Source organism: Pogona vitticeps, chromosome 6 (genome assembly GCF_051106095.1).
Source record: "Pogona vitticeps strain Pit_001003342236 chromosome 6, PviZW2.1, whole genome shotgun sequence".
Lineage (NCBI taxonomy): Eukaryota > Metazoa > Chordata > Lepidosauria > Squamata > Agamidae > Pogona > Pogona vitticeps.
The window spans coordinates 115429640-115451316 of NC_135788.1; the positions used below are offsets into that span (position 1 = coordinate 115429640).

General features: G+C 44.3%; 1 protein-coding gene across 2 annotated transcripts in view; it reads left to right on the top strand.

The window, feature by feature from the left end:
• Nucleotides 1-396: 396 nt before the first annotated feature.
• ADCY4 (adenylate cyclase 4) overlaps nt 397-21677 on the top strand; it is a 43215-nt gene continuing 21934 nt past the window's right edge. For both annotated transcript variants that reach the window (XR_013537699.1, XM_078378441.1), the window contains exons 1-12: nt 397-919; nt 3229-3426; nt 5256-5417; nt 8114-8263; nt 9419-9573; nt 10039-10150; nt 11572-11699; nt 12887-13045; nt 16230-16362; nt 18235-18417; nt 19552-19595; nt 20101-20187. Coding sequence is in view for 1 of the 2 variants with exons in the window: in XM_078378441.1 (XP_078234567.1) it covers nt 641-919; nt 3229-3426; nt 5256-5417; nt 8114-8263; nt 9419-9573; nt 10039-10150; nt 11572-11699; nt 12887-13045; nt 16230-16362; nt 18235-18417; nt 19552-19595; nt 20101-20187 (1790 nt within the window). In the remaining variant the exon portion in view is untranslated. The remainder of the gene's footprint in view (nt 920-3228; nt 3427-5255; nt 5418-8113; nt 8264-9418; nt 9574-10038; nt 10151-11571; nt 11700-12886; nt 13046-16229; nt 16363-18234; nt 18418-19551; nt 19596-20100; nt 20188-21677) is intronic.

Genomic DNA, 21677 nt, shown 5'->3' on the forward strand with positions numbered 1-21677 from the left:
ATGATTACCTTTCCCCTAATGGAATTGAGGTGGCCTGTACAGCTCCCTTCCCTCCTACTTTATCCGCACAACCGTTTTGTGAGGTAGGCTTATTGGGTGAAAATGATCAGCCGGCCCAAGGTCATCCAGTCAGTTTCATAGCTCTGCGGGGATATGAATCTCTCAAGCCTCAGTAATCCATGATTCTAACCATTCCACCATCTGGCTTTTTTTGATCCACTGTCATTTAGCAGTTCTGTGGTGGACTTTGCCGTTAAGGAGCTGCCTTCTTCAAAACCAACCAACCAACCAACCAACCAACCAACCAGCCAACCAGCCAACCAACCAACCAACCAACCAACCAACCAACCAACCAACCAACCAACCAACCAACCAACCAACCAACCAACCAACCAACCAACCAACCAACCAAAAACGTCTTTATCCAAGTCCTTGTGTTTGAAACATCTTGCATCCATGACACCAACATCAACCAACTTGTGTGGCTTTTGTGCCCATGATTAAGATCCTCCCAAGACCCAGCTTTCTGCTCAAGCGGACCCAGTTGGATTTCCCTCAGTTCTTGTTTGGATTTATTTCCACAACTGGTGACCAAGGATGGGACTCTGCAGCCTAAAAAGGATGTTCTCATTGTGGTGGGATGTCCACCTCTGCTTCAGCAAGGGCTGCTGATCCACACTTCTGCTGCCCAGAGACCAAGAAGTGGTCAACATCTCTTTCAAGGTGGGTCTCCGGAGGAGTAGGGAAAGCCATGCCCTGCCAGCGTCGCCCACAGGCCACCAGTGACACTCCAAGGGAGGACCTCTTCTATCAAACCTACTACAGTTTGAGCCAACAGTACCCATTGATTCTTCTGCTTTTGGTCATCATCTTGGGAATCTGCGTGGCTCTCATCGTGACATCTTTTGCCAGTGGAAGGGTATGTACGCTTGCACCAATCAAGTTGGTAGGATGGCAGATGCAGGGGGAGATCTGTAGCGAATAGATTAGGGGTGAAGCTGACTCTGGGGACTGCTCTCTGGAAGGAAAGCAGGGCTGCAGCTCAGTGGGCGTGCAGGCAGAAGGTCCAAGATTGAATCCTTCCCAAGAAGTATAGATCACTGGGTCTGAATGCAAAAACCTGCATGCTGAAAATCTCAGATTTTATTCCTGTCAGGAGGAACCATGGCCTAGTAGGTTAGTTAGAGCACAATGATTTTACTGAACTCCCTGAGCTGCACAGTCCCAGCCCGCACAAAATCTTCATTATTCAATCAAAACCAAGCCAGCTCCAAATGCTTTGTAATACAATAGGGATAGTTCAAAACAATGTATTATGGCTGGGAAAATCCACTCCTTACTGGCTTCCTTCCACTGTGAGAACTGCATGTATGCCCAGAGGGAAAAAATGGAAAACCTGGACGAGTCAGTAGAAAGTTGGGATAGGAATCTAATGAGTACTTAGAAAATTTCTCATTCTCAACTATTCTTCTATTGCCATGCCAAGATTCCCTGCCAAGCCTTCCCCTTTTACCAAAGAGATTTCCTGGATTTCTGCAAGACCTGGACTCTGGTCTTGTTCTCTCCTTTCCTCCAGATTTTCTTTTCTTTTCTTTTTTTCCCTGTTGTACACGGACAACTTTCCCATTTTGTGTGGCTTAACATCCTTTTTGATGGATCCTGCACAGGAAAGATGCCATTCCAAATACATTCTGTGCAGGACTTGCAACAATCCTGGACAGGATGGTGCTGCCTCTGCCCTTTTCAATAGAGCACTGCTTCCCAACCTTGGCACCCCACATGTTCTCAGACTACAACTCCCAGAAATCCTGGCCGGCACAGCTAGTGGTGAAGTCTTCTGGGAGTTTTAGTCCAAGAACATCTGGAGACCCAAGGCTGGGAACCACTGCAACAGAGAGTCCTGAACAGGAGATGCACCATCCTGTACAAAAATTGTAATAACCCTATGCAGTGTGACATTTCTTTCATGAAAATTTGCCATGAAATTTAAACAAATCTCACAAGTTTCTTTGAAAGAGTCTTACGCAGATGTATCTCTCTGCAAGAAGAAAAGGGTGATGTCACTCACTCCTTTCCTCTGAGAGGAAAATCCCCCCCCAAAAAATCACATCCTTAGGATGGGAGAAGATATCATGTTCCCTGGTAAGAAAGAAATTCCTGTACTAGATGCCCTGGCTTCAGCTGTATCACTGTTACAGCCTTGCAAAGCACAGCTGCAAACTATGGAAGCCACCACATCTGTGAGCTTAGCAGCACTGTGTAGTTGTTGAGGGGAACCTGTTTTTGCTTCCAGGTGCTGTGAAGATGACAGCTAAGGATGGCAGGAAAGAAAGTACAGGGGAACCTGAATGGAACGGTAGATGCCATGTCTTGAGTCACTGTGGTTCTGTGGTCTGTCACTGGAAAGAGATGAGTTTCCAGAGAGAGACCACCACTGCACTGAGGACCCAAACTGCCAATATCCCATTGTTAAAATTCACTGGCCAGAATCCTGATATTTAGTATAGTAAGTTGCACTAAAGTAGGTCCACTGAGTCCCTGCGGATTTGACGAGTCCTCCATTAATTCTATTGAATCAAGTGGGCCTAGTCCAGGTCGTGACTTACTTCCATGGAGTAAGTTGCAACTAGAGTAAGCCCATTGAATTAATGGCATGGAGAAGCTGGCTTATCAAATCTCCACTGATTCTATGGGCGCACCCTAGTGTGACTTACTATGGCCAACAATAGGATTTCAGCCGTTGTCTCCAACTCTGTTGAGCACAAAGAGTCACTGTCTGTGGGATCAACCCGTAGTCCCATTTGTACCAAGCTTGTGTGCTCTGACCGACAGACTTTTAAAAGCAGAGATCTTTATAGGATCATAGAATAATGGAGTTGGAGGGAGCCTATAGGCCATTGAGTCCAAACCGACCCACCCCCTGCTCAAGGCAGGAATCCAGATCAAAGTGGGTCTGACAGATGATTGTCTAATTTTCTCATAAGTGCATCCCACCTTGGAGCACTCACCACCATTGAAGATAATTGGTTCCATTATTGCACTGCTCCAACCGTTAAGATGTTCTTCCTGATCTTCAGCCTAAATCTGGCTTCCTGTAGCTTGAGCCCAACTGGTTTTTTGGTCCTTTTCATTAAGGATCCATGGAGCAGATGGCTCCCTAGGGGAAAGCTAAGGCATTGCCCCAATCGAGACAAATGTAAAAACTTCCTTTTTTTTTTGCCCCTCCAGGATTTCTCCTCCAACGTGGGCTTCTTGGTTACCTTATTTGTTGCCCTGGTTGTGTTCAGCCTCATCCTGATCCTCGTGTGCATCGAAAGCATCTTCCAGCGATGTACCCGGATCTTCTCTGCTATCATTTGGACTTGCCTGATCACAATGGGTTACGTCTTTGTCTTCACAGGAGGGGTGGTTAGTGCCTGGGACCAGGTGAGGGGCCAAGCCTTAAAAAATTGACCAAATATAAAGGATGTTGGCAAATCTTTGGGTCAAAGTCTTTGATACCAAGCGTCAAGCCTCAAGTCAGAATCCCTATTAAAAATCAGCTTGCACCCCCTCCCAGAAACAGGGAGGGGTTGGGTGGGTTCTGAGTTGCAAGTCAAATTTGAATGATTGGGGGGGAAAAACCTGATTCGAATCTGAGTCTCTGGTATGACTTAAGCCCGACTGGACCTCAAGTCCCTGACGTTGCTGAAAATGTTTCTCATCTTCAGTATATACAGTATATATATTTGATGTTGCTGTTGTCATCATTATCAATCAAAAAAGGGTTTTTGGTTTATCTATCTATCTCTGTCTGTCTGTCTGTCTGTCTGTCTGTTTGTTTGTTTGTGCAGGGGAGGGCAGAGGTATATTTAGTTAATTAGTTTTTTATAAAACATTGTATTTTTGCATTGAAATCCTCTGCCAGAATCCTGTTTGCTTATGTCTGTGGTTTCCAGCCTTGGGTCTTTAGATGTTCTCGGACTGCAAATCCCAGAAGCCTTCACTACTAGCTATGTTGGCAAGGGCTTCTGGGAGTTGCAGTCCAATAACATCTGGGGACCCAAAGTTGAGAACCACTGTTTCAGGGGAACATTGTGCCAGGGCATTGTGGGACATCTGAAAGACCAACTGGATGGTAGCTGATATCTATCTATCTATCTATCTATCTATCTATCTATCTATCTATCTATCTATCTATCTATCTATCTATCTATCTATCTATCTATCTATCTATCTATCTATCTATCTATCTATCTATCTATCTATCTATCTATCTATCTATCTATCTATCTATCTATCTATCTATCTATCTACCTCCCTCCCTCCCTCCCTCCCTCCCTCCCTCCCTCCCTTCCTACCTACCTACCTACCTACCTACCTACCTACCTACCTACCTACCTACCTACCTACCTACAGTGGTGCCCCGCATAGCGACGATAATCCGTGCAGCAAAAATCGTCGCTATACGGATTCTTGGCTATGCGAAATAAAAAAGTCCATAGGAATGCATTGAAACCCCTTCAATGCGTTCTTATGGGCTTAAAACTTACCTTTTAAGCAAAAATCCTCCATACGGCGGCCATTTTAGCTGCCTGGTAAGCGAGGAATCTGTTCCTGTTTTACCCAGCAGCCATTATGGAACTGCTGATCAACTGGGGAAGAATCATCACTATGCGAAAATCGGTAAGCGAAACACCTTACCGATCGTCACAAAGCGATTTTCCCCCATAGGAAACATCGTTATGCGATCGCAAAAGCGATCGCAAAAACATCGTCGCTATGCAGATTCATTGTTAAACGGGGTGCCCGTTATGCAAGGCACCACTGTATGTATGTATGTATGTATGTATGTATGTATGTATGTATGTATGTATGTATGTATGTATCTATCTATCTATCTATCTATCTATCTATCTATCTATCTATCTATCTATCTATCTATCTATCTATCTATCTATCTATCTATCTATCTATCTATCTATCTATCTATCTATCTATCTATCTATCTATCAGGAGCCAATTCTTTATGGAGATCTGTGGGTCAATACTTGAGATGGATTCTGTCTGTGTAAGACTCATGAACTGGAAAGCTATTTTTCATTGCTCCGGTGGAGGCTGAGATGCTGCTTCCAAAACTATAATCAATTTTGTTTGGAGAAACCCTTCAACCAATTCTCTGATTTGATTTCCCTGCCCTTCCCCAAAGGACATTGATATTTTTCTTTCTTGAATTTCCTCGGAAGAATGACTAATGCTGGGGCTGTTTGTCCAAGGTCTCCTTCTTCCTCTTCATCATCTTCATTGTTTACACGATGTTGCCCGTCGGCATGGAAGATGCGGTGGCTGCTGGCATGGTCTCCTCCCTCTCCCATATCATAGTCCTCACGGTCTACCTCTCCATGAAGCCCGGCTCACAACTGGACTTGACTGTGCAGGTAAACATGCCCCAACCAGCTGGATTGATGCCCATAATGTCAAATAGATGCCTCTGCTCTTCATCCCAGATGTCCTAGCTAAGCTTTATTCTCTGAGTTTGTCCCAGTTACACAACTCTTGTGTGATCCCATTTTTCATTCCTCAGCCCCAGCTGAGAGCTTGGAACATGTTTTAAAGCAATGGTCCCCAACCTTGGGCCTCCAGATGTTCTTGGACTACAACTCCCAGGAGCCTTCACCATCACCTCTGCTGACCAGGAATTCTGGGAGTTGAAGTCCAAGAACATCTGGAGGCCCACGGTTGGGGACCTCTTATGTTTTAAAGGACCTTCTTGTGTTTCTCATTACTTGTGGCAGCCAATTTCTTTTGCAAAAATAACTCCTTGTGTTGAGTTATTAATGTGCAATTGACGAGCACAGAAAAATGCAGAGAAGGATACTCAACCTCTTTTTAGTGGCCAGTGTCGATATTGTTCCTTGGAAAACATACTAAAATTAAAAAACGATGAAACAAAACAGCACTAAGGGAAGGGCAGTTGGCTAGATAGCTCAGAGGTTTAGGTGTCTGGCTGTGGAGTCAGAGGTTCGGAGTTCAATTCCCCACTGTGCCTCCAGGGAGAAGAGCCAGCCTGTGTGTCCTTGGGCAAGCTTCACAAGTCCCAGACAAAGGGAATGGTACACCACTTGTGGGTATTCTGTACTTGGAAAGCCCAGATTGTCATAAGTCAGAATTAACTTGATGGCGCATGATGATGATTAAGGGAATAAAAAGGTAAAAAGGTAAAGGTTCCCCTTGACAATTTTTGTCCAGTCGTGTCCGACTCTAGGGGGCGGCGCTCATCCCGCTCTTCAAGCCATAGAGCCAGCGTTTGTCTGAAGACAATCTTTCCGTGGTCACATGGCCAGTGTGATTTAGACATGGAAAGCTGTTTACCTTCCCACCGAGATGGTACCTATTTATCTACTCGCATTTGCATGCTTTCGAACCGCTAGGTTGGCGGGATCTGGGACAAGCGACGGGCGCTCACTCCGTCGCGTGGATTCGATCTTACGACTGCTTGGTCTTCTGACCCTGCAGCACAGGCTTCTGCAGTTTAGCCCACAGCGCCACCACGTCCCTTGATTAAGGGAATAGCAGACTGATATACCCAAGTGTGGTGTAGTGGACAGAATGGCAATATAAGACTCATGACACTGGAGTTTGAATCCTTGCCTGAGAATGGAAATTCACAGAGTCGGGGAGGAACAGGTAAAACCACCCCTTAAATATCTCACCTACTTTGAAATTCTTTTTAGGCTCACTAAAAGGTGACCCTAACTTAATGGTATATACAGTAACACAATGTAACAAGAGAATAGCATATAGCCTGAAAAATGGTTATCAAAACACCATTAAAAACAACTTTTGAAACTAACTTGGAAAACAATACCTATTATACCCCAAAGAACCTTGGCAACTATTCTTTATGGTCCTTTTAAAATGGAACTTAGTTACATTCTTGGTATCCAAAAAGTAGCTTGTAACTAGTTAGTCCCAAGCTTTGTCATAGCTCTCCTTTTCACACAAAAAGACTAATCAAAAACCTGCTTCATTAAGAAAGATTGTCTCTGTACAGGATGAAACCTAAAGACAACTCTAAAATATATTCTAACATTTGGCTTAATATGTCTCAACAGCCTCTGTGCATAAGTCTCTTGATTTGTTTAATCCCTCCTTTTAAATTCTTGTCTCTTAATAATTCTGCTCTTGGAATCCATATAACTTTGTTCTCATCCACCAGCCATTCTGCTCTCCCATACCACTCTACGTTCTCTTATCAGTTGTACATCTTCTTTCCTACATCTCAATCCTCCTTGTGCTGGTCTGTCATTATGCCACCCAGTCTATCTTTTTTCTACCCATCCGTCCATCCATCCATCCATCCATCCATCCATCCATCCATCCATCCATCCATCCATCCATCCATCCATCCATCCATCCATCCATCCATCCATCCATCCATCCATCCATCCATCCATCCATCCATCCATCCATCTCTTATTGTATCTCCTGTTGTATCTTACCATCCTCTGGAGGTATCATCCATTCATGCATGGTTAGAATGTTGTACTAGGACCTGAAAAGTCCAGTGTCAGCACTGAACCATGACACTTAGTTGGACCAGGTTTGGACCTGCTTTCAGCCCATTGTAAACTGTAAAATTGTTGTCTTTGGATAACGTGGAGAGGACAAGAGCCATATATATCACCTTGAACTCATTTAAAGAAAGGTAAAGTCCACCTATAATTTTCTGTATATCCTCCATAGATTGAAAACAAATGAATACAATAAATGCAGTAGAGTAGAATCCTTGATTTGGAAGGGGGTCTTGTGGCCCTTCTAGTGCAACCCGTATCTCAAGGCAGAAATCTAGTACTAGATGATCCTCAACAGGTGATGGTTTCGCCTCTTCTTAAAGAGGTCCAGATGAAAGCCCACCATTTTTTAATATTGGGTTCCATTGCTGTTCCCATATGATGCTTCTCCAAATGCTCAGTGACATCTCTCCTGCCATGTAAATGACCAAAATCTAGCGGTGCCCTCCAAGTTAGCAAAAAGCCAGCAAGCTAACTGCATAGAACTCTCCCCTGTCCACACACTCCACCAGGTCATCTTCCTCTCCTGATCGGACCTTCTGCTCTGTTTTTCCTTTCAGCTCCTGGCCAATCTGGTGATTTTTATATGTGGCAACTTGGTTGGGGCCTACCACAAACATCTAATGGAAATGGCCTTGGGGGAGACTTTCCATGAAACGTTCAACCTCATCCAATCCCGAGTGAAGCTGGAGTCTGAAAAACGGCATCAGGTTAGTTTGGAAGAAAATACGGAGCATGGTAAGCACCTGGCTGATGGGGGAAACATCTCGGGCATCTTTCCTGGCATCTCCAGATACCCCTGTCTGATCCTGTGTAGCTGTCAGTTTAATACCACTGGAGGTGTCATGGCCACATCTTGTGAACTCATGGGATTTGTCATTTGTTGAGATGTTCGGAATTCTCTGCTGTAATTCAAAGAAGTGCGCTGGAGTTCTCAAGCAAGGAATTCTAGGTACCAAGCTGAACGACAAGTCCCAGAATTACATAGGATGAAGCCGTGATGTCTAGAATGGTATCAAATTGCTATTACAGTGGTGCCTTGCATTACGATGTTAATTCATTCCAGCGAAATCGCTGTAGAATGAAAACATCGTAAAGCGATTTTAAAAAGCCCATAGAAACGCATTGAAACCCCTTCAATGCGTTCCTATGGGCTTAAAACTCACCGTCCAGCGAAGATCCTCCATAGCGCGGCCATTTTCGCTGCCCGTGCAGCGAGGAATCAGTCCCAGAAAACAGCGGGCAGCCATTTTTTTTACCCAGTGGCCATTTTGAAACTGCCAATCAGCTGTCCGAAAATCTTCGTTTTGCAATAATCGGTTAGTGAAACAGGGAACCGATCATCGCAAAGCGAAGCAAGCCCACAGGAAACATCATTTTGCGATCGCTTTTGCAATCGCAGAAAGTTCTTCGTGATGCGATTTCTTCGTTATACGAAGCGCTCGTCTTGCGAGGCACCACTGTACTGTGTAGTATAGATGAAAACACTGGAGAGCTACTGCTGGTCAGTAATACTGAGCTTGATGGGTCGAAGGTCTGACTTGGCCCAAAGCAGTGTCTTTTGTACATGTGAAGTGGGTTGGCTGCTTTTGATGCTGTTCATATCCTCTAGTCTTTAATTAATATCCGTAGCAGTGCCAAAGCTTAGATCAGGACTGGGCATTGCATCCAAGCATAGATGGACATATGTTCTCCAGCTAGCTTGCCTCATCCAAGAGAGTCCATCAAACTTATGGAACACCCTTGGGTTTGGAGGCTAGCAATAAAGTTTTGCCTGCAGGTTGTTTAGTCGTCTGTTCGGAGGGCCGTTGAAATTTATTCAGTTGTTGTGTTTCTCTTTCCCATGTCCCTGCTGATAATTCCAGGAGCATCTGCTCCTCTCCATCCTTCCAGCCTACATCGCCTTGGAGATGAAGGCTGAGATCATTGAGAGGCTTCGGGATGGGGGCCAGGCGCAACACCGACACGAGAGTGCCAATAATTTCCACAACCTCTATGTCAAGCGCCATCAGAACGTCAGGTACTGTCTTCTAAGGCTGTTGTTTACAAGATTTTTCTGACATGTTTTTTATCGGGGATCCTCTGCATCTCCAGATGTTTTGGCCCACAACTGCTACATCGATTTCTTACTGTTGGTCATGCAGGAAAGAGTTGATGGCTGTTGTAGGACACAACATCTAGGACAGTGGTTCTCAACCTGGGGTCCCTGGAAGTTCTTGGACTAAAACTCCCAGAAGCCTTCACCACTAGCTGTGCTGGTCAGGATTCCTGGGAGTTGCAGTTCAAGAACATCTGGAGACCCAAGGTTGGGAACCACTGATCTTGGAGTTTCAAAGTTCTGTAGCTATGCATGAGTGATGGGGTTGGGGGAAGGAAAAGAACTAGGTGAGGAAAAGTATAGGAGCATTCACTCCACCCAACAAGAAACTGATCCACACAATATTTCTCTCTCTCTTTCTCTCTCTCTGTTCTTCCTCCACCAAAGCATTCTCTATGCAGACATTGTTGGGTTCACTCTCCTGGCCAGTGAATGCTCCCCCAAAGAACTAGTTCTTATGCTCAATGAACTCTTTGGCAAGTTCGATCAGATCGCCAAGGTGAGTAAGTGACTCAGTGGCTTCCAAAACAAAACCAGAACCACAGAAAAAATCCCTCATCTCCAATAATCTTAGTTATTTAACCCACCTGGTTTCCCAAGCAGGACCCTAGTTACAAGAGCAGTGGTAGACCTCCAGCCTTCTCATTCGTGGATCTCTCTAAATCAACGTTTTATCATTGTTATGTGCCATCAAGTTTTATCTGACTCTATGAATGAGCGATCTCCAAGTTGTCGTATCCTTAACTGCCCTGCTCAGGTCTTGTAAACTCAAGTGTGTGGCTTCCCTTAGGGAATCAGTCCATCTCACATTTGGTCTTCCTCTGTTCCTGCCGCCCTCCACCTTTCCCAACATTATTGTCTTTTCCATAAAATCTTGCCTTCTCAGCCTCAGTTTCAACATTTTTTTGCCTCCAGAGACCATTCAGGCTTGATTCGATTTAGGACCCACTTGTCCATCTTTCTGGCAGTCCAGGGTATCCACAAAACTCTCCTTCAAGCTGGTGCTCTGTTATTCTATTTATCCATAGTTCCCTTTTCTTAGCAGCTCAAAAGCATGTAAAAATGCGAGTAGATAAATAGGTACCATCTTGATGGGAAGGCAAACAGCGTTTCGAATCTAAGTTGCGCTGGCCACATGACCATGGAAACTGTTTACAGACAAACACTGGCTCTACGGCTTGGAAATGGAGATGAGCACTGTGCTCTAGAGTCGGACACGACTGGACTAAATGTCAAGGGGAACCTTTCCCTTTACCTTAGAAGTGTCCTAGAAGTGTTTGAAATAAAAACAATGTTAATGAATTTTAAATATATCAGAATCATGCTTAGGCTTTTTCACATATGTGGACCTTTCTTTTTAGTTACATTACTCTTTAAGATATCATGATTATTAATGTTGTATACTTCTTGTTATTAGTGATTATTATCAATTATCAGGATTGTTTACTTTTTTTATCATCATCACCACATGTTGACAGCTATATAAGTAGAATTTGAGAAGCTGCTCTTTAAAATGTTACACTTCTCTCTCACGATTGAACGGTCCAAAAGTCCAAGATCTGGCATGGGAAATATCTTTATTGAATTGCTAAAGAGTCACAAAGAAGGCAATCTTTTGAGATCCACAGAACTCTTCATCAGGCAAAGATGTTACAAATATGGGGTCAAGTCAAAAAAAAACTGGGCTCAGGGCAATGCCTGTCTTGAAAACAGACTTCTGTCAAAGGCAAGTTGGAGTTTGCAGATTCCACCTGTAGATCCAGCTGAATTTTGCCCTTCTTATATAAACCTCCCATCTCTCCATATACTGAGATAGATTTGTGCATCCATATTTGGTTAACCCATAACACTCCTGTGGGTGTAGGGAATGGATTCCAGCTCAGATGGTAAAATCTGAATCCAATCCCTGTTTCCTCCTAGGATAACGAGTGCATGCGGATAAAGATTTTGGGTGACTGCTACTACTGTGTCTCCGGATTGCCCGTCTCTCTGCCCAACCACGCCCGTAACTGTGTCAAGATGGGGCTTGACATGTGCCGGGCCATCAAGTGAGTGGAGGTGGGATGACTGGTGATGCTGGAAAGTGCGGGGAGGTGAGACGGTTTGGCTCTGTGCTTTTTGAAAAGGATCCCAGATCAAGAATATAATAGGGATGGTCTGATTTACCATTTGTGTCTAGGGCTGGCCCTACCATTACAAAGTCCAGTGGTTTCCAACCTTGGGTTTCCCCAGATGTTCTTGGACTACAACTCCCAGAAATCCTGGCCAACACAGCTAATGGTGAAGGCTTCTGGGAGTTTTAGTCCAAGAACATCTGGGTACCCAGAGAGGGTGGTGGCTGCCACTCATGCAGTGGATGCTAAGGGGCTAAAAAGTGTGGACCAAAAGTAAGATTTTAGGCAATCCAGTACTGTGTGTGTACTATTTGGTTGGCCTCCCTCTCTTAAACTAGTCTGCTTGTGTTGTGGAACATACTGTCCCATGAACTTTGTTGAAATTACAATCCGGTCAGGTTCCGTATCGAATTTGGAGGGTTGGTGGGGTGGAATGTAGTAGCTTGTCCTTTGCCTTAAACAGTATAAATATTGCAGGGCATCCCTGTCTAAAAGCCTTGGCTTCTGGATGTCTCCTTTTCTGGAAAACTATCATCTTTTACAATCTAGAACGGAAGACATTTTGATCTACAAATGTCTTTCCTCTACATCAGTGGTTCCCAAGCTTGGGACTCTAGATGTCCTTGGATTAAAACTCCCAGAAGTCATCACACTGTGCTGGCCAGAATTTCTGGGAGATATAGTCCAAGAACGTCTGGGGACCCAGGGTTTGGGTAACCCATCTGTTCTTGGACTGCAATTCTCAGAAACCATGGCCAACAAGCTAGTGGTGAAGGCACCTGGAAGTTGCAGTCTCAGAACAACTGGGTTACCCAAAACTGGGAACGACTGCCCTAGATGAATTCCAAGAAAGGCTTTATTTGAAAAGGCTATTTTTAGTTTTCAAACTATGGCTTGTTTAAACCATGGTTTAGTGTTATGCCTGAATCTGGAGATATGCTTATCTTTGCCTTTTTTCATTAGTTGCATTCCCTGCAAGAAAGGGGTGGAAGAGAAACTCAATAGAAGTGAGGATAATAATCAGTGGACTACATAGATATTGATATATAATCTATTTGCTGATCTGGATTAGATACGTACTTCATTTTAATTTGTTTTTTTTCTGTGTGGCACCCCCACAGGAAGTTGCGAGATGCCACTGGAGTGGATATCAACATGAGAGTGGGGGTCCATTCTGGAAACGTCCTCTGTGGGGTGATTGGACTTCAGAAGTGGCAGTATGATGTCTGGTCTGATGACGTGACTTTAGCCAATCACATGGAAGCAGGGGGTGTGCCAGGGTGAGAGAAATGAGGTGGTGAGCAGAAACGCTCCCATGTGGTACCAGAAGGGGGCGTCAGGTTGTTTTCTGTGTGGTTTGAATACTGACCTCTAGTGGGCTGTGGAGGAATTTCAACAACAACACAAATGGTTCCAACACGTCTGATTCAACATCCCGCTGTTTCAAAATTTTTGAGGATCTTAAGTCCATAGATACTGGACAGACCTTAAATGGTAGAGTTCTTGCTGTTACGTGCCCTCAAGTTGGAAACAGTTAATAGCGACCCTAAAGCAAGTGAGGTATTTAAGGAATGGGTTCACCAGTTTCACATCCCCAGTGATTTTCCAGGGCTCAGTCGGGATTTGAACCCAGACCTCCCGAGTCCTAGTCTGTCACTTTCGCTACTAGACCACACTGGCTACCCAACAGTAGGGTACATCAGAAAAAAATATCTTTCCAAAAATTTGAAATGACCAAGGACATAGAACCAAAATCCAATTGTCAGTCCTAATTAGCAAGTCCTAATGCATCTACTCTTGTTGAGAGTAAGGTCTGAATGTTTGCCCTAAAGTTATTCCTGACCCAATTTTCTGCCAAAAGGGAATTGCTGGTAATAGAAACTTTAGGTATTAGCCACATACAGTGATAACACGCTAGACGATGCTAATTCGTTCTGTCAAAATCAGTGTCTTGTGAAAACATCGTCTAGTGAAGCTCCGTTCCCCATTGGAATGCATTGAAATCCATTTAATGCATTCCAATGGGGGAAAATAATAGTTGTTTTGCAAAGATCAGCCATAGGGAAACCGTTTTGCAAACTGCCGATCAGCTGTTAAAATCGTCGTCTAGCGAACAACGGTCCCTTAAAAAACCGGTTTGCAAAGTGTGGACCGAGCTGTCAAAATCGTGTAGCGAGGCATTGGTCCCGGGAAAAAAACCCATTTTGTGAAGCATGGACCGAAACATCATCCAGCGAAAATTGCCCATAGGGAAAGCCATTTTGCAAAGCACTATAGTGATCCTTTATACCTTTATTATTCTTATATTATATTGTATTGTTAACTGCCCAGAGTAGTGACTCACACTAATCAGGTGGTATAGAAGTTCATTCAGTCAATCAATCAATCAATCAATCAATCAATCAATCAATCAATCAATCAATCAATCAATCAATCAATCAATCAATCAATCAGGTTCAAGATTAATGTTATCAGTTTGACCCTGTGATGATTACAAACTAAAAGAACTGGATTTGATCCCCTCCCCGATTAATCTCAGTTCTTCATTAAATGATGATCACCAACTCTTGTGATCAAAATGATCTACTGTTCTTCAAAAATATTCCCTGGTTTACAGAGAAATTTGCTTAAATTCTTTTGAGAAGGGATAGGAGCACTGACAGAGAAAAAAAATGCAATATCAGTGATTTTTTTAAATGGCCCAGATCAAACTGTTAAGGCAGGAAACCTCTTTTTAAATGGGGTGCCAATGTTGACCATTGCATCATTATCGCTCACGATAACTTTAATTGTAAATGTTCCCATTTAATCGGTTCCCAGTTCTCCACCTCATTCCGGCACTATATTTATATTTATCTAAAAATATCCCCAGGAATGAATGAGGGAGTCTTTGGTGAAATTACAGGCAATAATTTCTCGGAGCTGAACTGAAATATGAAAGCGATACTATGCCTTCGGCAGGCTTTAGCAGAAGTACGAGACAACTAAGTGCTTCGCTCGCAAAAGGATACCGCATAATGGCTAATGTTCTCAGTACTTAATGTCGTTGTTGTTTTTCCACTGGCAGAAGCTACTGTTGGTGTGGAACGAATGAAAAAAAAGTTGTTTGGTCTTTGTGCAAAATCCTAAAACGAGGCTGAGTGATATCTTTTGTTGGGCCAGTGAATTCTGCAAATAAGCTAGCTTTTGAGTCTGCAGCAGGCTTAGCAAAGCAGAGGATGTCAGATCTGCTTTGATTTGGATTCCAACATTGATCAGGGGATTGGACCCGATGGCCTTATCGGCGCCTCTGAACTCCTTTGTTCTGTGAGATAAAGACAGGCAATGGAAGGCACAATCCTTTGAGGTGATGCCCACTCCGTCCAGTTGATTCTAAGCATGTTGTACTCTCTGGAGATCCTCAGTAGAGACCCTCCTCACAGTTCTGCTGCCCTCACAGGTATGCTTGGTGGGGACGCAGGGGAGGGCCTTCTCTGTGGCAGCTCCTGGATTGCAGGATGCTCTCCCTCCAGAGGTTGAGTCGACTACCTCCCTTTTATCCTTCTGCTGGCAGCTTTTCAGGCAGGCATTTAATAACAGAGTCCTGCATGCTGGATTTTAGCTTAGTAAGTTTGTTTTTAAAGTTTTAAATGCCTTTAATCCCTTAAAGCATTTATAGTAATAATAATAACCACCACCACCACCACCTTTTAATGTATTGCATTTTAATTGCACTTGTTTTAACATTGCAAGCCAACATTTGAAGCTTCCTCAGTAGGAGAAAGGCAGACTACAAATGACACGAACGAACGAACGAACGAACGAACGAACGAACGAACGAACGAACGAACGAACGAACGAACGAACGAACGAACGAACGAACGAACGAACGAACGAACGAACGAACGAACGAACGAACGAACTAACTAACTAACTAACTAACTAACTAACTAACTAACTAACTAACTAACTAACTAACTAACTAACTAACTAACTAACTAACTAACTAACTAACTAACTAACTAACTAACTAACTAACTAACTAACTAAGAACTTTAAACAAGACAGCCTGGCTCCAATGTCTCCTTATTTTGGGGGCCTTTTGTGTCCTCCCCAAGCTTGACAATGCCCTCCTTGATAAGCCACTCTGCAGGACTCAAAAGCTAGCCTGCCTTTGATACTTCAGTAGTCTCCTGAAGGTATCCCTCACTCGTGTTTCGGGAGTTTGGCGACCTCTAGTGGTGCATGCGGGACATGGGACGATCTCCACAATTCAGGGAAACTTCTGAGATGTGCGAATCAGTGCTTGCGTATGGAAATCTGGGCCTTCCTTATTTTGTGGCTGTCGAAGTTGAGATGCCAGTTTTAAGAACCAGGACGAAAACAGCGGTGCCTGGAAAAACCCGACGTACACACGTCACTGTGTCTTGCATTGATTTATGCTTTCGGAAGCCCAAAAGACCTCTCCATACCTTTCCCTTCCAGGAGGGTGCATATCACGGAGGCCACGTTGTCACACCTCGGTGGTGTCTATGCTGTGGAGGAAGTGTGTTGCTGGCATCGCGATCCTTACCTGAAGGAGAACCGAATCAGATCTTTCTTGGTCATCGATCCCAGGGTGAGGATCCCTTTGTGACGGCTGCAGGGAGAACCCTTTTGTCCTACCATGTATAGGGAAGCTTGCCAGAGAGCTGATATTTTGTGTTGTTGAAGGACTGGCTTTGTATGGACAAGATCTCCAGATGAGGAAGGACTTCCATCCTTGCTGGGGAGCTATTGCCATGCAATACTGAGCCAGGCAGACCAGAATAGTCACTTCTATCGGCACTAAGCGGGATGTTTTTTGTTGCAGAGTTTTGAATTTCTGGTAAAACCCCTTTGCTATACAATAGAAATACAGAGATTTACAGAAGAGAATAGCTACAAGTTCCCCAGCTAGTCCACCCCTTTCTCATTAACTGACACTTAATATCTCAATAACTCACTCTGAGACATTTGTAGGAAAAAGAATAAAAACGGTTCATTACTTACAGTCGTGAACAGATCAAGAGCAAACTAACAACAACACTGTTTTCAACAGACTGAAGAGAGGGAAAGGAACACTCAGCAGAGAGGCGGGCTTTCTTGGAATTCAGAGGCAGGAAGAAACGATTGGTTAGTGCTGGGTAGATTGACAGCCACCCCAGCCAAGAAAGGAACCTCCAAAACACACAAACCATACAGTAGATGGCATGCAAGACTGCAAAAAAAAAAAAAAAAAATTTCCAACAATTTTCACACAGTACAAAGCAGTTTCCTGTTTTCCTCTATAAGCACTATAATCATCTTGTGAAGAGGTTGATTAGAGAAGATGGGTGTATTATTTTTTCAATTTGCTCTGCATCCTCAAATAATGGGAGGAGGTGGATCGAAGGCAAACTCCTCCCCTTCTTGTGGGAGGGGCCACAGCACTGAGGCTGAGGTCCTGTTTGTAGAATTGCATGGTGTGGAATGTAGCGACAGGAACTTCGGATCTTTAGAACTCTGAACTCCCAGAATCCCTCAGGCAGAATTCTGGAGGGTCCCAAAACAGAGGTCAACAAAAGAGCTTTCCATCTTATAACTTGGCATAGTTCTTTGAAAAACAATGGAAAGTGCTCCGGTCACAAGATGTCATGGGAGAGGTAGTATCGATGCCCATTAGGCTCTGTGGAGGGTGCTCCCTGAGGAACTACTACTCCCATGAAGGGTTGTGACTTCTAAGTAGCTTGGCAACTTCTAGGAGGCAGTGGAATAGTTTCTTTGTTTTTCACAGGAGGACCCGGCCACTGGAAGCTCCTAGAATAATAGGATCTCTGTTTTAGGACCCTGTCTGCCAAAATTCTTGACAAATTCTGAAAGTCCGGGTCCTAAAAATCCAAAAGTTCCATCCCTAGAGATACACAATGTCTCAGATTTTGTTCCTGGTATCTCCAGTTAAATCAAGTTAGGTCGGGGACTCTTAGGTCCTCAGGGTGGTTCAGGCTAAAAACCGCCACGATCCCTTCTCAGTAATATCAGTGACAGATTGTGGGCATTGTAAAATCATCCTGGAGAGAAAAACAAGTGTCCCCACCTCTGAATGTAGGGTGATGACCAAAGATGGACTGTGAGTCCAGTCCGGGTTTTCATTTCTGAATTTTTCAGAAGTGCTGAATCTATTTTGAGGGTAGAATTCGACACCTTTGGTAGCTCCTACAATGTTTGGACTAAAACCTGGAATGGATTCACCGCCCTCATGAAATCGGAGTCACTTGGGGAAAACACTCTTCCTTGTAACCTGGCAAATGTCCGCCAACACAAATAGCACTGTGGTAAGCAGAGAAACAGCTTGACCTCAGATCAGGCAACTCTCTCTCTATGAGATTTACCATGATTTTAACATTATGGAATCCATACAGTCCTGGATTAATTAACACGTCTGGCTGGCTGGCTGGCTAGGATTTGAACTTCTGGTTCCTGTTGTCTTTAGGCTAAAGAGGAAAGCTCCTGTGATACTCTTTCACCTGTGCCAGGTGAGAGCTACAAAATGAGAGCGTTGGTCCGGATGACGCGCTACCTGGAGTCCTGGGGTGCCGCCAAACCTTTTGCTAACCTCCAAAACCTAGACAATCTTCCTCCAGAGTCAGCAGGATTTGTCCGGAACAACCACTCGGTATGTCCAGCAGGTGGAGCATCTGTAACAGCCATTCTGTCAATATATGTATATGAAGTGTTCTACTTATGTACCGCCCCATAACATTTAAAGCACTCTCTGGGCAGTTCACAATTTAATTATGCACATCACTCTCTCTCTCACACACAGAGAGAGTGAGCTGGGTACTCATTTTACCAACTTCAGAAGGATGGAAGGCTGAGTCAACCTTGAGCTGGCTACAGTGGTGCCTTGCATTACGACATTAATTCGTTCCAGCAAAATCGCTGTAGAACGAAAATGTCGTAATGCGAAAATAAAAAGCCAATTGAAACGCATTGAAACCCCTTCAATGCGTTCCAATGGGCTGGAAACTCACCGTAGGGTGGCCATTTTCGGTGCCTGTGCAGCGCGGAATCTGTCCCAGAAAACAGCAGGGAGCCATTTTATTTACCCAGCGGCCATTTTGAAACCGCCGATCAGCTGGAGGAAAATCATTGTTTAGCGAAGAATCGGTTCCCGAAGCAGGGAACCGCTCATCGCAAAGCAAAAAAAAAAAAAAACATTCAGACCATCGTTTTGTGATTGCAATTGCAATTGCAAAAAGATTGTCGTAATGCGGTTTTGTCGTAATGCGGGGTAATCATAATGCAAGGCACCACTATACCTATCTGAGCCTGGGATTGAACTCAGGTTGTGAGCAGAGTCTTGGCTGCACTACTGCACTTTAACCATTGCATTTCTACACTCCCTCTTGTTGCCGGCAGTTTGAAAACCAACTTGTTCAACAAACAAATAAATGCAAGATGAGGGGCAACATCCTCTCAAACGCAAACACAGGATGGATGACTTGGCGCCATGCTAACTTGTCACCTGCAATAGTGGTAGAATTGCTCGGGAATTCAGTCTGAACTTTAAAGGTGGTGTACAAGAAGCTATATCCTTTTTGGGGGACAGGAGATAGCACCTTAGGGAGTTCTTGTGAAGTTCAAATGAAAGCCCAGCTTGCACCATTGAAATTGAAAAATGGCTTAATCATTAGGATCACCCCTTGTCCTTAACAGGTCAATGCTTGTTTGACTTGGTATTTGTCGATAAAGGTGAGCATAAACAATGCCTTTCACGTCAATCATTCCCCATTTTGTTTCCTTACAGGAGATTTCTCTGGGGTCTTTGAACCAGCAGAGGACCATGGAACGGTAAGAACAGGTTACTTCAAATGTAGAGAGTGGATACAAGGAAACCCTATATACAGTATACAAGGGGTGGGTGGGTCAAAAGCCATAAAGGGGCAGGAAAAAGGACACAAGAGGGCTCCCTTGTATGTTGTATATAGGGCTGTGGCAAACCGCAGACAAGTGAAACAATGGATACAAAAGTCACTGATATGGGGGTCCTACCGTATATTATATTTTACTTGTGTGATTTCTATTTTGTTTCTCTCTTCTCTTCTCTTCTCTTCTCTTCTCTTCTCTTCTCTTCTCTTCTCTTCTCTTCTCTTCTCTTCTCTTCTCTTCTCTTCTCTTCTCTTCTCTCCTCTCCTCTCCTCTCCTCTCCTCTCCTCTCCTCTCCTCTCCTCTCCTCTCCTCTCCTCTCCTCTCCTCTCCTCTCCTCTCCGCTCCTCTCCTCTCCTCTCCTCTCCTCTCCTCTCCTCTCCTCTCCTCTCCTCTCCTCTCCTCTCCTCTCCTCTGCTTGGTATTTCAGGGGCCGTGCCCCTAGGAGCCCAGATGAAGACCTGGAAGGTGTGGATGAAAAGTTCTTCCAACTGATTGAGCAGCTTAATTCACAGAAGTACGTTCCTGGGTCAACATGGCAACGTGGGGATGGGGTGAGGATAAAAAACTGGAGGTGGATGGATAAATGTGGAGCCATTAGTGGAGGAGGCAGAAGAATGCTGAAATCAGGAAACCAGATGCAGGAGAAAAAACCACTCCTGGAATCTGAAAACCTCCGCAGAAGAGGGCATTTCATGGGTGCAGCTTGTCTGACCATTATGTGCCCCGACAGAGAGAAGTGGCTTCTGCCCAAAGTCTCTCTTTCCTGCCACTTTCAGACACAAAAGAGGACAAGAACAGAAAAAGGGGAGGGTCTCATCTGATCTTTCAAAGTTGATTGAACTGGTAACTCATTTTCACACCATGATCGGCTGTTTGAGGCGTCTAAGCCATCTACTATGACGTGCTACTGAAGCATTTCTGCAGTAGCGTTCATTTATCGAGCAGCTGTTTTTCTTCTGTTGGTTAGAAAGCCAGGAAGGCAGTTGTTCTCAAAGTGAGAAAGCGGCCGTTCATGAAAAGCAAAGCAAACCACCAGGCCGTTTATGCCGAGAAATTCTTTGGGGTGTCAACAAAAGTGTCAAAGGGTCGATGTGTTAGGCATTGCAACAAAGATAGAATCTTGTAGCACCGTAAAGAGTAGAACACTTTGTTTGATGTAGGCTTCTGTGTCGCACCTGGTGGGATGGAATGCATTCGTAGAATCATAGAAAAATGGAGTTGGAAGGGGCCTAATAAGGCCATCGAGTCCAACCTCCTGCTCAATGAAGAAATCCAAGTCAAAGCAGATGTGACAGATGGTTGTCCAATTTTCTCTTGAAGGCCTCCAGCGTTGGTGTGCTCCCTGGGAAGCTGATGTCCCATAAGACTTGATAGACTTCAAGGAGATGCTAAACTTCTTTATTGTCTTTCACCTTGAGCAAAGTCACCCTGAAACAGGAGTGGACAACTCTAATCCTCCAGATGTTGTTGGGCTAAAGACACCCAACAGCCACAGAGAGTCTAGCCAAAGGCACGTTGTGGACCAACAACCTCTGGAGGGGCCCAGTTGCCAAACCCTGCACTGAATACCCAAAATAGGTGCCTTCAAAATGTTTTTTTTTAAAAAAAGAAATAAAGATGGGTACTTCTGAAATTATCTAGTTTTATTAACGAGCAGGATTTGATCTTAGTCAAAGATGGGCACGAACTGTCGGTTTGGCGCTTTGCTGGTTTGTTTATTGGCCAAAGAGATGTTCAGTGTTTTTAAAAACCCTGCCTCCCCTAGCAGGCGCCCACTCAGCGGCAGGATCCTGGGGGAGGCAGGGCAGGGAAGCCAGGCTGCTGCCCCTGAGTGGGTGCCTGCTGGAGGAGGCGGGGCTTTGGAGCACCAAACCCCAGTTTGGCTTATAAACAAATCAGCACGAAGCACTGAACCAGCAGTAAGTGCCCATCACTGATTCTTAATAAATAGAGAGGGAAAGAAAGAGGAAAAGGATAGGGAAGCTAGGAGAGAGGAACTTGAAA